This window comes from Coregonus clupeaformis, chromosome 4, assembly GCF_020615455.1.
Source record: "Coregonus clupeaformis isolate EN_2021a chromosome 4, ASM2061545v1, whole genome shotgun sequence".
Taxonomy (NCBI): Eukaryota; Metazoa; Chordata; class Actinopteri; order Salmoniformes; family Salmonidae; genus Coregonus; species Coregonus clupeaformis.
Genome location: NC_059195.1, coordinates 19,420,666 through 19,435,665, shown reverse-complemented (window position 1 = coordinate 19,435,665; position 15,000 = coordinate 19,420,666). Strand labels below are relative to the sequence as shown.

At 45.1% G+C, this 15,000-nt stretch overlaps 1 protein-coding gene across 2 annotated transcripts in view; it reads right to left on the bottom strand.

The window, feature by feature from the left end:
* Positions 1–15,000, bottom strand: part of cacna1c (calcium channel, voltage-dependent, L type, alpha 1C subunit) — a 106,583-nt gene that overhangs the window by 11,929 nt on the left and 79,654 nt on the right. The window contains exons 18-23 of one of the 2 annotated variants that reach the window (XM_045210480.1): positions 13,490–13,573; positions 6,382–6,438; positions 4,375–4,512; positions 3,439–3,504; positions 1,972–2,063; positions 1,477–1,636 (exon numbers count right to left, since the gene is read on the bottom strand). In XM_045210480.1, the coding sequence (XP_045066415.1) occupies positions 1,477–1,636; positions 1,972–2,063; positions 3,439–3,504; positions 4,375–4,512; positions 6,382–6,438; positions 13,490–13,573 (597 nt within the window). Of the gene's footprint in view, positions 1–1,476; positions 1,637–1,971; positions 2,064–3,438; positions 3,505–4,374; positions 4,513–6,381; positions 6,439–12,556; positions 12,641–13,489; positions 13,574–15,000 lie in introns of both variants that reach the window. The other variant, XM_045210476.1, reaches the window with a different exon arrangement.

Sequence of the window (15,000 nt, the reverse complement as noted above, 5' to 3'; positions counted from 1 at the left end):
TTGTCCCTCCCTGCTCTCCGTAGCTAGTGGGAATGTCCCTCCCTACTCTCCGTAGCTAGTGGGATTGTCCCTCCCTACTCTCTGTAGCTAGTGGGAATGTCCCTCCCTACTCTCCGTAGCTAGTGGGATTGTCCCTCCCTGCTCTCCGTAGCTAGTGGGAATGTCCCTCCCTGCTCTCCGTAGCTAGTGGGAATGTCCTCCCTACTCTCCGTAGCTAGTGGGAATGTCCCTCCCCTTACTCTCTGTAGCATGTTGGGAATGTCCCTCCCTGCTCTCCGTAGCTAGTGGGATTGTCCCTCCCTGCTCTCCGTAGCTAGTGGGATTGTCCCTCCCTGCTCTCCGTAGCTAGTGGGATTGTCCCTCCCTGCTCTCTGTAGCTAGTGGGAATGTCCCTCCCTGCTCTCCGTAGCTAGTGGGATTGTCCCTCCCTGCTCTCCGTAGCTAGTGGGATTGTCCCTCCCTGCTCTCCGTAGCTAGTGGGAATGTCCCTCCCTGCTCTCCGTAGCTAGTGGGATTGTCCCTCCCTGCTCTCCGTAGCTAGTGGGGAATGTCCCTCCCTACTCTCCGTAGCTAGTGGGAATGTCCCTCCCTACTCTCCGTAGCTAGTGGGAATGTCCCTCCCTACTCTCCGTAGCTAGTGGGAATGTCCCTCCCTGCTCTCCGTAGCTAGTGGGATTGTCCCTCCCTGCTCTCCGTAGCTAGTGGGATTGTCCCTCCCTGCTCTCCGTAGCTAGTGGGATTGTCCCTCCCTGCTCTCCATAGCTAGTGGGATTGTCCCTCCCTGCTCTCCGTAGCTAGTGGGGATTGTCCCTCCCTGCTCTCCGTAGCTAGTGGGGATTGTCCCTCCCTGCTCTCCGTAGCTAGTGGGATTGTCCCTCCCTGCTCTCCGTAGCTAGTGGGATTGTCCCTCCCTGCTCTCCGTAGCTAGTGTGATTGTCCCTCCCTGCTCTCCGTAGCTAGTGGGATTGTCCCTCCCTGCTCTCCGTAGCTAGTGGGATTGTCCCTCCCTGCTCTCCGTAGCTAGTGGGAATGTCCCTCCCTGCTCTCCGTAGCTAGTGGGATTTGCCCTCCCTACTCTCCGTAGCTAGTGGGAATGTCCCTCCCTACTCTCCGTAGCTAGTGGGAATGTCCCTCCCTACTCTCCATAGCTAGTGGGATTGTCCCTCCCTACTCTCCGTAGCTAGTGGGATTGTCCCTCCCTACTCTCCATAGCTAGTGGGATTGTCCCTCCCTACTCTCCATAGCTAGTGGGATTGTCCCTCCCTACTCTCCGTAGCTAGTGGGAATGTCCCTCCCTGCTCTTCGTAGCTAGTGGGATTGTCCCTCCCTGCTCTCCGTAGCTAGTGGGATTGTCCCTCCCTGCTCTCCGTAGCTAGTGGGATTGTCCCTCCCTGCTCTCCGTAGCTAGTGGGATTGTCCCTCCCTGCTCTCCGTAGCTAGTGGGATTGTCCCTCCCTGCTCTCCGTAGCTACTCACCAGGAAGGCACACAGCATGTAGAAGCTGACGAAGTAGAAGATGGCGAAGTGACTTCCACACTGGTCCTCGCTGGCCGGACCCACCTCTGACCCCTTCTCACAGGGCCGCATGGGGGCGCATGCCAGCATGATCTCCTGCCACGCCTCGCCTGTGGCACACCTGGGCACAGGTAAACAACCAGCTGTCACACACAGAAGGCTCTTCTCTACAGGAAGAATGGGTTCCACGAAGGGCCCACCTGGTGGTGAAATGCTGCATGGTTGTCCTACCTTCAAAGGTAGAGTTTTCAAACAAAAAGTGGGAAACGACATCACGGCTTGCAGAAGAGGTGGAAGGATGCGTAGGTGTTTGATAAAACACCATTACTTTGAGTTGGCAGTGCTTTCATGATCTCCAGATCTGTTAGGGCTTTTTAAATCAGGAATTTCTGATGGTGGTTTACAGTCTGGAAAGAGAGTTTGTGGAGGAGGAGAGGAAGGAGAGGAGTGTCTCACCTGAAGAGCAGTAGTGTAGCCTGGGGGAAGGTCTGGAAGTTGTTGTTTCTGTTGATCTGACTGTTGTCCCTCAGGGCTATCTTACCAAACATCTGCAGGGGGCAAGGTTGTTAGGGACACAGGCCACGTCCAGGTCAACATGGTGCAAGACAGCCGCGCCACAGAGGACGGGTGACATCATCAGGTCAGTGCCACAGAGGACAGATGACATCATCAGGTCAGTGCCACAGAGGACAGGGGGGGCCGAGGAGACAGGACAATAACCACAAGGCTTCTCAACATGTATATAAGGAAGCAAAAAGTACAACATCTAGCGCTGGTTGACCGGACATGAATTCAGCCTAGTCCTGGCATTAAAAACACTTTCAATGGAGCATGCTTTTATGTCCTGGACTAGGCTTATATCTGGGAAACCAGCCCCTAGAGATAGAACATATAGAGATGAAAGGGTATTATAGCGTGGAGGAGAAAACAGGACAGAACATACAGAACCTTGGGTTAGGGTTTAGAACAGCTACCAACACAGACAGGACAGGACTGGCTAGAGGAGAGAAACAGAGGGAGGGAGAGAGAAGGAGGAGAGAAACAGAGGGAGGGAGAGAGAGAGGAGGAGAGAAACAGAGGGAGGGAGAGAGAAGGAGGAGAGAAACAGAGGGAGGGAGAGAGAAGGAGGAGAGAAACAGAGGGAGGGAGAGAGAAGGAGGAGAGAAACAGAGGGAGGGAGAGAGAAGGAGGAGGAGAGAAACAGAGGGAGGGAGAGAGAAGGAGGAGAGAAACAGAGGGAGGGAGAGAGAGAGGAGGAGAGAAACAGAGGGAGGGAGAGAGAAGGAGGAGAGAAACAGAGGGAGGGAGAGAGAGGAGGAGGGAAACAGAGGGAGGGAGAGAGAAGGAGGAGAGAAACAGAGGGAGGGAGAGAGAAGGAGGAGAGAAACAGAGGGAGGGAGAGAGAAGGAGGAGAGAAACAGAGGGAGGGAGAGAGAAGGAGGAGAGAAACAGAGGGAGGGAGAGAGAAGGAGGAGAGAAACAGAGGGAGGGAGAGAGAGAGGAGGAGAGAAACAGAGGGAGGGAGAGAGAAGGAGGAGAGAAACAGAGGGAGGGAGAGAGAAGGAGGAGAGAAACAGAGGGAGGGAGAGAGAAGGAGGAGAGAAACAGAGGGAGGGAGAGAGAAGGAGGAGAGAAACAGAGGGAGGGAGAGAGAGAGGAGGAGAGAAACAGAGGGAGGGAGAGAGAAGGAGGAGAGAAACAGAGGGAGGGAGAGAGAAGGAGGAGAGAAACAGAGGGAGGGAGAGAGAAGGAGGAGAGAAACAGAGGGAGGGAGAGAGAAGGAGGAGGAGAGAAACAGAGGGAGGGAGAGAGAAGGAGGGGAGAAACAGAGGGAGGGAGAGAGAGAAGGAGGAGAGAAACAGAGGGAGGGAGAGAACAAGGCGGGACCAATCCCAGATGCTGGGGTTGACCACCAGTTCTTACCTGCATCCCAATGACGGCGTAGATGAAGAAGAGCATCACTATAAGCAGTGCTACATAGGGGAGGGCCTAGGGGGGCAGAGAGAGGTCAGTAACACGTCAACACTGTCTGGCACCACTGCACCAAAAACACATCACATGTTACAGTAACACACTGCTGCAAAATAGTCCCAGTCCTTTTTCCACTGTCCAACACAAGAGAAAGGACTATTTTATCAGAACCCCTTTATCAAATGACTTTTTGATGGAGTGCTTCTATAAAATCACCTACGTTTACATTTTAGCGATGCTCTCATCCAGAGCGACTTACAGTAGTGAGTTCGTACAATTTCTCATGCTGGTCCCCCCGTGGGAATTGAACCCACAACCCTGGTGTTGCAAGTGCCATGCTCTACCAACTGAGCCACACGGGACTTGGGGAGGATATCTCAACTTCTAAGCCTTATCGTTAACCTATAGCATGGTGAGTAGGCTATGACAGCATGCATATGAAGGGTATTGGGGTTTTGAGAGACGGTTAGATGCTAGCTGACTTATTAGCTGGACACATCATTCCTCCCTTCTACATTCCTCCCTCAAGCAGGATCAGGGTCAAGCTGAATTTAAGTCACTCAATTCAGGAAGTGATTTGAAATGAAAATTCTAACATGTAAAAACTTAAATAAATAAATAAATAGGCTATCTTAAAAAAAAATGTGTTTATTGATAATTAACTGAAAATATATATATTTTTAAATTATTGGCGAGGTACAGACCAGAACTAAAAGACGTTGAGGTGTGGTCTTTCCTCCCAAACCTCAGTTATATCTAACTCAATTTATAGAATTTCAATTCCAGTATATTTCCCTCCTGAATTGACTGACCTCAATTCGAATTGACCCCTGACCCCCTGCATCTCAATTCTCAATCATCTTGACTTGAGTCTGAGTCTCCCCTCACTTGAAAGGACTTGATGAAGGTCCACAGCAGGGTCCGTATCCCTTCTCCCCGAGACAGCAGTTTGACCAGCCGCATCACTCTGAAGAGCCGGAAGAAGGTGATGGAGATCCTGGCGTTATCTTCAGAGTTTTGTAGTCCCTTTTGTTAGGCACCGGACGTCAACACACACACACACACACACACACACACACACACACACACACACACACACACACACACACACACGCACACACACACACACACACACACACACACACACACACACACACACACACACACACACACACACACACACACACACACACACACACACACACACACACACACACACACACACACACACACACACACACACACACACACACACACACACACACACACACACGGACAGACAGACGAGGATTCAGACATTCACACACACATGCGAGCACACACAAGAGCAGACATACACACACACGCAGAAGCGCAGACACACGTACACACAGACATGAACAGACACACACGCGCGCACGCACGCACACACACACGATCATCCATATGCACACGTAGTTGCAGATACATACACACACACATACACACACACAGACACACAAAGTTAATAAGTCAATCACTGTTGAGTCCTTCAAAATCATCCCATCAAAAACAACCTACAAAATAGTTTAGGAGAGAATCGGGCATCACCTGGTGGCTTTATGAGAAATGGAAATACAACTAACAGATGCAATGCATTACGCTTCCTGCTCTCCAGCGGAGGAAAACTATCAGAGCTTTTCATGGTCGTATTAATATTTCAAAGCCCCAAACAAAAACTAGGCTATGAAATATTTACACAAACCTCTCTAGACAAAATGTTCCTTTCAATTTAAGTTGGTACAACATTTGATTAACTGGAGTACCTTGGAAAGGCCCTTAAGAATTCAGAAGCTAAGCCACAACTTGACAAAACAACCAACTGAAATGAACGACACAATAGATATTGATAAAGCACAGCCGTAATATCTTCCATCAGACAGAGACAACAACTACAAAACACTAGAACAACAACTTCTACACAGAGAAACTAGTTCCACAACCTTCACCAAACTGAACAACAACAAACTACTTTATAACAACAACAACAACAACACAATGCATTGAACCTTTGGTTATTGGTATTATTCCTCATAGAGCCACCAGCTATGTGTTTAAATCAAGGAGGTAAATCCACAGGAGGACAGTAGGGGGAGCAACTGTGCCACACAGAGAAAGAGAGCGAGAAAGACTGATAGAGAGAAAGAGAGAGAGAAAGACTGATAGAGAGAAAGAGAGAGAGAAAGACTGATAGAGAGAAAGACTGATAGAGAGAAAGAGAGAGAGAAAGACTGATAGAGAGAAAGACTGATAGAGAGAAAGAGAGAGAGAAAGACTGATAGAGAGAAAGACTGATAGAGAGAAAGACTGATAGAGAGAAAGAGAGAGAGAGAGAGAGAGAGAGAAAGACTGATAGAGAGAAAGACTGATAGAGAGAAAGACTGATAGAGAGAAAGAGAGAGAGAAAGACTGATAGAGAGAAAGACTGATAGAGAGAAAGACTGATAGAGAGAAAGACTGATAGAGAGAAAGAGAGAGAGAAAGAAAGGTAGATGACCGCGTGACCATGGCTTGCACCAATGACAAAGCACCACTAATAGAGGAGACGGAGGAGGAGGAGGAGGAAGAGGAGGAGGAGGAAGAGGAGCGAGGCAAGTTTTTTTTATTTTGCCTGAGAGCGATGACAACACGACAGCGACCACAAAAGACTTAGCCACAGTCTAAAATCCCCAGTACAACCATGGCCATCCTCTGTGTTAACACACAGGGTGAGCCCCAAACGCTACCCTATTCTCTATAGAGTGCTTTGGAAGTAGTGCACTATATATAGGGAACAGGGTGCCATTTGTGACATCCCACACGGGTAGCATGCTGCTGGTGATGGGTGTGGGGGGGGATGAAGGGGTGGTGGAGACGGAGGTTACCGTGGGTCCGTACCATTGTTCTTACCGCGGGGGGTTGGGAGGAGGAGGAGGTGGTAGAGGAGTCAGCTGGCTTTAAAGAAAGGCAGACAGATCAAAGCTATAGTAGCACAGATCGCCCTGCTTCTGCTGGGACGGGTGTGTGTGTGTGTGTGTGTGTGTGTGTGTGTGTGTGTGTGTGTTTGGACCCATGGGCTAGGCCAGGGACTTGGGGAAGATGATACACCTGAGATGTTAGATGTGGGACAGGTATGCCACTAGGCGGCAGAGCCCTCAGTATTGCTAGAATTAGGCATGTTGTTGTACTGAGTAGATCACACTGTTAGCAGGTCCTGCAGCACATGTATGAGGGAGAGCTTCAATAGCTTTTATAGAGTCCCCTTAGAAGAGGTTAGGTTGGGGTTAACTGGGCCTGAATATCAGATGTGGTTAGAGGGGTTTAGAAGTCATCAATGAATTTAGTGGAGTAGTGGAATATTACCTCTAAAGTGCTGGGGGCAAATAGAATGAATGTCATTTGAGTGTGACTGTGACCGTATGAAAGTGTATCTCTGTGTGTGTGTGTGTGTGTATCTGTGAGTGTGTGTGTGTGTATCTGTGTGTGTGTGTGTGTGTATCTGTGTGTGTGTGTGTGTGTGTGTGTGTGTGTGTGTGTGTATCTGAGGGGAGAGGCTCTAACTCTATAGCTGTCTCTGTCTTTCTGCCAGGTCTAGCTACACACAGTACAGAACAGAACATAACATTATGGGGACAGCAACATGTGGGGAGGTCTGAGCATGGTCCCTGGGTAGGGAGGTCTGTGCATGGTCCCTGGGTAGGGAGGTCTGTGCATGGTCCCTGGGTAGGGAGGTCTGAGCATGGTCCCTGGGTAGGGAGCCATCCACTGGCCATCCCCTGTACTGCAGCCATGAGACTGGGACTGCTTTTCACTTTAGTCTCCCATTTCCATCAATGCATGACTAAGTGAAAACTGGGCTGGAGTAACAGTAAGGATCTGGGATCTTGGTTTGTCAGTGTGACTGGAATTCAGCAGCCAGATGCATACAGTTAGTCAGTTGGCCACGTCCAGTTAGTCAGTTGGCCACGTACAGTTAGTCAGTTGGCCACGTACAGTTAGTCAGTTGGCCACGTACAGTTGGTCAGTTGGCCACGTACAGTTAGTCAGTTGGCCACGTACAGTTAGTCAGTTGGCCACGTACAGTTAGTCAGTTGGCCACGTACAGTTAGTCAGTTGGCCACGTACAGTTAGTCAGTTGGCCACGTACAGTTAGTCAGTTGGCCACGTACAGTTAGTCAGTTGGCCACGTACAGTTAGTCAGTTGGCCACGTCCAGTTAGTCAGTTGGCCACGTACAGTTAGTCAGTTGGCCACGTCCAGTTAGTCAGTTGGCCACGTACAGTTAGTCAGTTGGCCACGTCCAGTTAGTCAGTTGGCCACGTACAGTTAGTCAGTTGGCCACGTACAGTTAGTCAGTTGGCCACGTCCAGTTAGTCAGTTGGCCACGTACAGTTAGTCAGTTGGCCACGTACAGTTAGTCAGTTGGCCACGTCCAGTTGGTCAGTTGGCCACGTACAGTTGGTCAGTTGGCCACGTACAGTTAGTCAGTTGGCCACGTCCAGTTAGTCAGTTGGCCACGTACAGTTAGTCAGTTGGCCACGTCCAGTTAGTCAGTTGGCCACGTACAGTTAGTCAGTTGGCCACGTCCAGTTGGTCAGTTGGCCACGCATCAGTTAGTCAGTTGGCCACGTCCCAGTTAGTCAGTTGGCCACGTACAGTTAGTCAGTTGGCCACGTCCAGTTAGTCAGTTGGCCACGTACAGTTAGTCAGTTGGCCACGTACAGTTAGTCAGTTGGCCACGTCCAGTTAGTCAGTTGGCCACGTCCAGTTAGTCAGTTGGCCACGTACAGTTAGTCAGTTGGCCACGTACAGTTAGTCAGTTGGCCACGTACAGTTTGAACAGCAGGGCGTGCTGTTTTATCAGTGACTTTACACCTTATTTTTCTATTGGCATGACCCACACGGTATACATGACGGAAGGCTTGGTGGAATCTCTGTAGTAGAGAGAAGGAGGGTAATGTAAAGGGAAGTGGTGGATTACGGAGAGTGTGTGAGGTTAAGGGTGTGTGTGTGTGTGTGTGCGTCTGTGTGTCTGTGTGTGTGTCTGTCTGTGTGTGTGTGTGTCTGTGTGTCTGTGTGTGTGTGTGTGTCTGTGTGTCTGTGTGTGTGTCTGTATGTGTGTCTGTCTGTGTGTGTGTGTGTCTGTGTGTCTGTGTGTGTGTCTGTCTGTGTGTGTGTGTGTCTGTGTGTCTGTGTGTGTGTGTGTCTGTGTGTCTGTCTGTGTGTGTGTGTGTGTGCGTCTGTGTGTCTGTGTGTGTGTGTGTGTGTGTCTGTGTGTCTGTGTGTCTGTGTGTGTGTGTGTGTGTGTCTGTGTGTCTGTGTGTGTGTGTGTGTGTCTGTGTGTCTGTGTGTGTCTGTCTGTGTGTGTGTGTGTCTGTGTGTCTGTGTGTGTGTGTGTCTGTGTGTCTGTCTGTCTGTGTGTGTGTGTGTCTGTGTGTCTGTGTGTGTGTCTGTCTGTGTGTGTGTGTGTCTGTGTGTCTGTGTGTGTGTGTGTCTGTGTGTCTGTCTGTGTGTGTGTGTGTGCGTCTGTGTGTCTGTGTGTGTGTCTGTCTGTGTGTGTGTGTGTCTGTGTGTCTGTGTATGTGTGTGTGTCTGTATGTGTGTCTGTCTGTGTGTGTGTGTGTGTGTGTGTCTGTGTGTGTGTGTGTGTGTGTACATGTTCATGTGTGTTTTGTGGACCACTTAGGGGCACTGGCTTGGCGTGGATTGGAGACTGGGGGGGTTGTGTATCTGGGGAGTAGGAGGTGCTATGATTGTTCTACATGCTTAGGGTAATACACTAGAATTATGTTGGACTGTAAATCCACTGCAGAACTACCATCAAACGTTTCAACAATGAAGCTATAATGAAATTATACTGGATCATTGTCAAAATGCTCATCAACTGTTTTCAAGTTGAAAACACAATGGTGCTGGGTTGTATAGTCCTGCAGTGTTCTCCTGCGTGTTGTATTGTGAGGGGGAGGTTCTGGGTAACACACAACACAATAATTTAAATACAACTTCCAGTCCAACTGTGCAAATGTGAGTTGTGATTATACTGTCAAACAATCACTCATTTTAAATAACTTTTAAAAATATTTTTTTTCACATTGCACATAATCATTACGGTTCAAGTATACTGTATAGGTAACCTAGGTCTCTGTATACACTATTATTTGACTAACATCTGCGACAGCAGGGCTGGTTGGAATGTTTCAACATTATAGAAGCATCAGATGTCCTCTTTTCATTTTCCTTACCTTTGTATATTTAAACTAAATTGAATTCCTCTGTCTTATTGTTGTTATGCGTGGCCGAATTGGCAGATCATTTCTGAAAACAATTTAAATCATCCTGAGACGCCTAGGAGAGGTACACTCTTACGAAGAAAGGGGTTCCAAAAGGGCTCTTCTGCTGTCCCCATAGGATAACTCTTTTTGGATCCAGGTAGAACCCTTTTTGGTTCCAGGTAGAACCCTCTTTGGAAAGGGTTCTACATGGAACTCTACCTGGAACCAAAAGGGTTCTATCTGAAACCAAAAAGGGTTCTACCTGGATCCAAAAAGACAGCTGAAGAACCCATTTAGGTTGTAGATAGCGCCTTTTTTTTCTTCTAAGAGTGTAGGTTCACCTTGGTTAGTTAACGTTAGTTCGTTAAAGTCGTCTAACGTTAGCGAAGAGACCCAGGTTACCCAGCTTGCATTTCAGGGTGAGCAAGAGCACCACAAATCAACCAATGAGAGGAAAGATAGAAGTAAACATCCATAAGAAGAAGAGCAGACTGAGAGATCAGTTCAGACAGAGACTATGGAGGAAGGGGAAGACATTCCGAGGGAAGGGAGAAATGCAGATGTGGCGTCATCGCCTGCAAGACACCATCACCATGGCAACAAAAACGCAACGTCTTTTTTCATAACCCTTCAAAAACCACTTTTTTAAAACACAAATCAAACCAACAGAAAAATAATTCAAAAACACTCAAATTAAATCAACTGTCAAAATTAAAAACTAAAACTGAAAATAGTTTTAAGAAGCACCTTCTGGTCAAAATAACTGGAGGGGGTTGCTATGTAGACTAGAGTTGGGGAAATAGGTTGGGAGGGGGGAGGGGGGAGGAGGGAAGGGGGAGGGGGGAGGAAGTGGGTGGGGCATCCAATCTGCTATCTTAATAAGACCACTTTATCAAATGATTAACACCCAATACACACTCACTTAAACTACACAAAACCAGTGAGTGTCTTTCTGATATGTTGGTGGCTTTTAGGTTACCATCACCAGGAGGTACAAGGGCAGAAGGTTTCTAAAAACAATGCAGATACGATGCAGGAACAGTGAGGCCTCGTCAATCAATGAGACTACCGGAGAAGAAGAAGACTAGGGTCATGCCTGGGTTAAAGATTAATCGAGGAGTTCAAATCAAAAGAAATGTCAAACGGCAAACCAAACGGCAAACCAAACTCAGTGCAGGGTAAAGGGTGAGTGAACGGTATAGCAGAGGAGGGTATATATGTCTGGCTGATAGATACTGGTAAAGCACTGAAGACTGGTCATTCATAAAGACCTTGGTCAAACCTCTCGTGGTCAGATAGCTTCACTTTCAAAGAGAAGAAAACACACTTGTCATCCACAGGGCAGCTTAACACTACTGCCACTTCTCAAAGAGTTAAGTATTCAACTGAACTATATGACACTGGCAGAACTAACAGTTACAAGTTGGTACTATAAAGGTAATAGTTTCAATTTAGTTTTAAGAAATTCTAGAAGGACTTATCTGTATAGACAAATACAGCACTAGTACTACACAATTCCAACGCAATAATAAGAACACATATATAACATATAACTAATATATTCAGCATACTCAAAGTACAATTTTGAGTCATTTCTGTTCTTAGAAACATGACTTTGTTAGCGATCTAAAGCCATGGATTGTTGTCATCTAAACTAGAGGAGTGGGTGAAGTGTCTTTCGTGACTTGTGGAAAGGAAAGATGGCTATTCCGCTATGCTGTCCCAGAGAGATGAAAGGTTTATGAACTGACCCTCAGACACAATGGATAGATAAGCCCAGATCAACCATGGATCTATCAAATGTAATAGACTCAAGATACAGACAGTATTGAGCTGCTATACAATTGAGCAATTGACCAAATATGCTACTAGGTCCATCTAATGTAATAGACTCTGGTATAAAAGGTATTGAGCTATGATTCACCTGTAGGCTTGGTTTTAAAGGAAATGTTTAAAATAATATATAAACTTCATATTCATCATCTCCAGCATCACCCCAACATCAATATGTGTGAAAATGGCACATGTCTATATTTTGTAGTAAGATAGAGGAAGGTAAGTGTTTCCAATGACATCATTGGTGTGCATTAAGTGATTTTAACCAATTATGAGGAGGCATTGCCTACTAATTGTCTACTAATTGGTTGATGATGTCATTAGAAACACTTATCTTCTTCTGTCTACAAAACATAGAAACGTGGCATTTTCACACATATTGATGTTGGGGTGGTGCTGGAGATGATGAATATGAAGCTGAATTTTGTTTAAAATTTCCCCTTAAGAGTGTAAATACTTCAATGGTTCTCATGTCTCATCATGGAGCGATGGGCGTCTCAAAATAAATATCTAGATTCACTAGGGACTAAATAGGGACTAAATAGGGACTAAATAAACTGCTTTTATATAGCGGTTACATTTATGTTTATATTCTGGCCACCTTTTGTTTACATTATGAACAGGGCCAGGAATTTCTCATGAAAGGTGACATCGCTCACAAGTAAATATTCATGAATAAACGCACGTCTGCGTACATTGTTTTGCATACAAGCTAAAGGCTTTATGTAAACAAATTGTTTACAATTACTTTTTCTTCAGGCCTGAATATATCACCCCTTTTTCCAATCATGCTATACAGTGTCAGTCATGCCTTGGGGATTTCACAGGTCCCCAATTGTGATGATAATATACATTGAAATAAAATGTAAAGAACGAACCCCAAAACAATGCAATAGTCTACATCCTATTGATGCTCAGAGGTGAGTGTGAGAGGCAGGCAGGCAGACTGAAAGGTGGGCTACTTACGTTAACCTCAGTGATCGCTATGTCAACAACGCTACCCACAACTATCAAGGCATCAAATGTGTTCCATGCATCAACAAAATAATGCTGCGTTGGGTGGAAGAACAAACGAACGGAAAAAACAAACAAACAGACAGAAAGAAAAGAACATGGAAAGAAAAGAACCAACAGAAGGAGAGAGGAAGGAGAAAATAAGAAAGAAAACAGTTATATATGAACTTTTGTGATTAGCGGCAGGAAGAGAGGGAGGAAGGACATTGGTTGAAAATTAAATGACAGCTGAAGTTTAAAAAACGGGAGGAAATAAAAGGAGCGAAATCCAAGAAGATGATGGCGAGGAGGAGCGGCGACCAGTCATGCTTGTCCATGTGGGAAAACAACATCAATAAACAACAATAACAACAAAATCACAACCAAAACAATCAGTTTTAAAAATAATAGTTGAGTTTCTTTGGTTAGTTAGTGTGTCTTGTTAGTCAAAGTGAAAACCCTAGGACATGTCATAGTCTTGCTTTAGAGCCAGGTCTCTCTTTTGAGGCCTAACGAATAGAACCCTTTCAGCACTCTAGAACTCTTTTGGTACTCTAGAACCCTCCACTGTTGTTCTATGTACTGTGAAGAACGAAGAAGAACCTTTTTTTCACCACGTGATGCCTTGGGAACCCCGAATGAGAGCGGCCATCTTGAAATTAAGGATGGAGGAAGGAAGAGGGGAGAGGAAGGGAAGAGGGTGGACTTTGGGGAAAGAAACAACACCAGAGAATGGTGGTATAGAAGACAAAGATTGTCACAAAGAAAGACAAGGAAAGGAAAAGAGAAGAGAAGGAACGTGAAAAGAGACAGAGAGAGAGAGAGAGAGAGAGAGAGGGACAGAGAGAGGGACAGAGAGAAAGAGAGAGCGAGCGAGTGGAGAGAGAGGGGTGGCGATGTACTTACGTTGATCTCACTCAGAATGACGTCTATTATGCTGCCAATTACGATGAGGAAGTCAAAAACATTCCAAGGATCACTAAAGTAACCCTACACAGGATGGGCGGAGGTGCAGGAGGAGGGGGGTAAGAGAGGCAAGTTAGATAGGCATTATTATAGGGGAAAAGCCTTCCTTTCAGCCCTTAACTCTTCCAACAATGTATTTGGGCGGCTCATCTCTTCTGAAACTATCTTCTTAGATCTTAAGAGTCAATAGAGCAACAAAATGCATCATTGGTATTAAATGATGAAATATTATTTGAAGTGAATGTTCATGTCACGATATGCTGCTTGCTTGCTGTAGCCTACAGTGCAGTTAAGCCAACGCCACAACTTGTTAGCATGTAGCCTACTACTGCTAAAGCTCATAATTCTGTAAACAGGGCGTAGAATAAAAGCTTACAGGGGTTGATAACATGGAATGTTAAAGGTAAGCACTATACAGTAAAATATATTAATGTGATTCTATATCAAGCCAGAAGATTATTGCCTAAACAAGACATTATTGCATTTTTTCTGGCTCTTCTACTTCCTGCTGGGAACTCTACTTCCTGTGTGAAAAGGAAATGAGGTCATAATGAAGGGTGGTGTTCTATGTAGCATAGCAGACTGATACAGCAAGATTGAATTATCCTATATATTATTATAATATTATTATTAACACTAGGGATTATATATTATTATTATATTATTATTAATAGTAGGGATTATATATTATTATTAGTATTATTATTAACACTAGGGATTATATATTATTATATTAGTATCAACACTAGGGATTATATATTATTATTATTATTATTAACACTAGGGATTATATATTATTATAATATTATTATTTACACTGGGGATTATATATTCTATTAATATTAACACTAGGGATGATATTATATTATTATTAACACTAGGGATTATATATTATTATTTATTATTAACACTAGGGATTATATATTATAATAATATTGTTATTAACACAAGGGATTATATATTATAATAATATTGTTATTAACACAAGGGATTATATATTATAATAATATTGTTATTAACACTAGGGATTATATATTATTATATTATTATCACTAGGGATTATACATTATTATTATATTATTTTTAACACTAGGGATTATATATTATTATATGATTATTAACACTAGGGATTATATATTATTATTATTATTGTTATATTATTATTATCACCAGGGATTAGTATATTATTATTAATATATTATTATTATCACTAGGGATTATTATATTCTAGCACAGTATGATTAGTTTTAATCAGTGAGACCGTCCCCACTGAAGCAGTCAGTGGGTCAGTGATAAAGGAATAGGTAACCTCATTTAACTGTGGTTTAACGAGGGTTAATGCAGCTGCCTTAGTGGGATGAATGGGGAGGGACTGAACACACCGAGGGAGGAGATGCATGTTGCCAGATATGACCTGGGAGAGTTGGAGGGTCTGGTATGGTGAGAGTGGA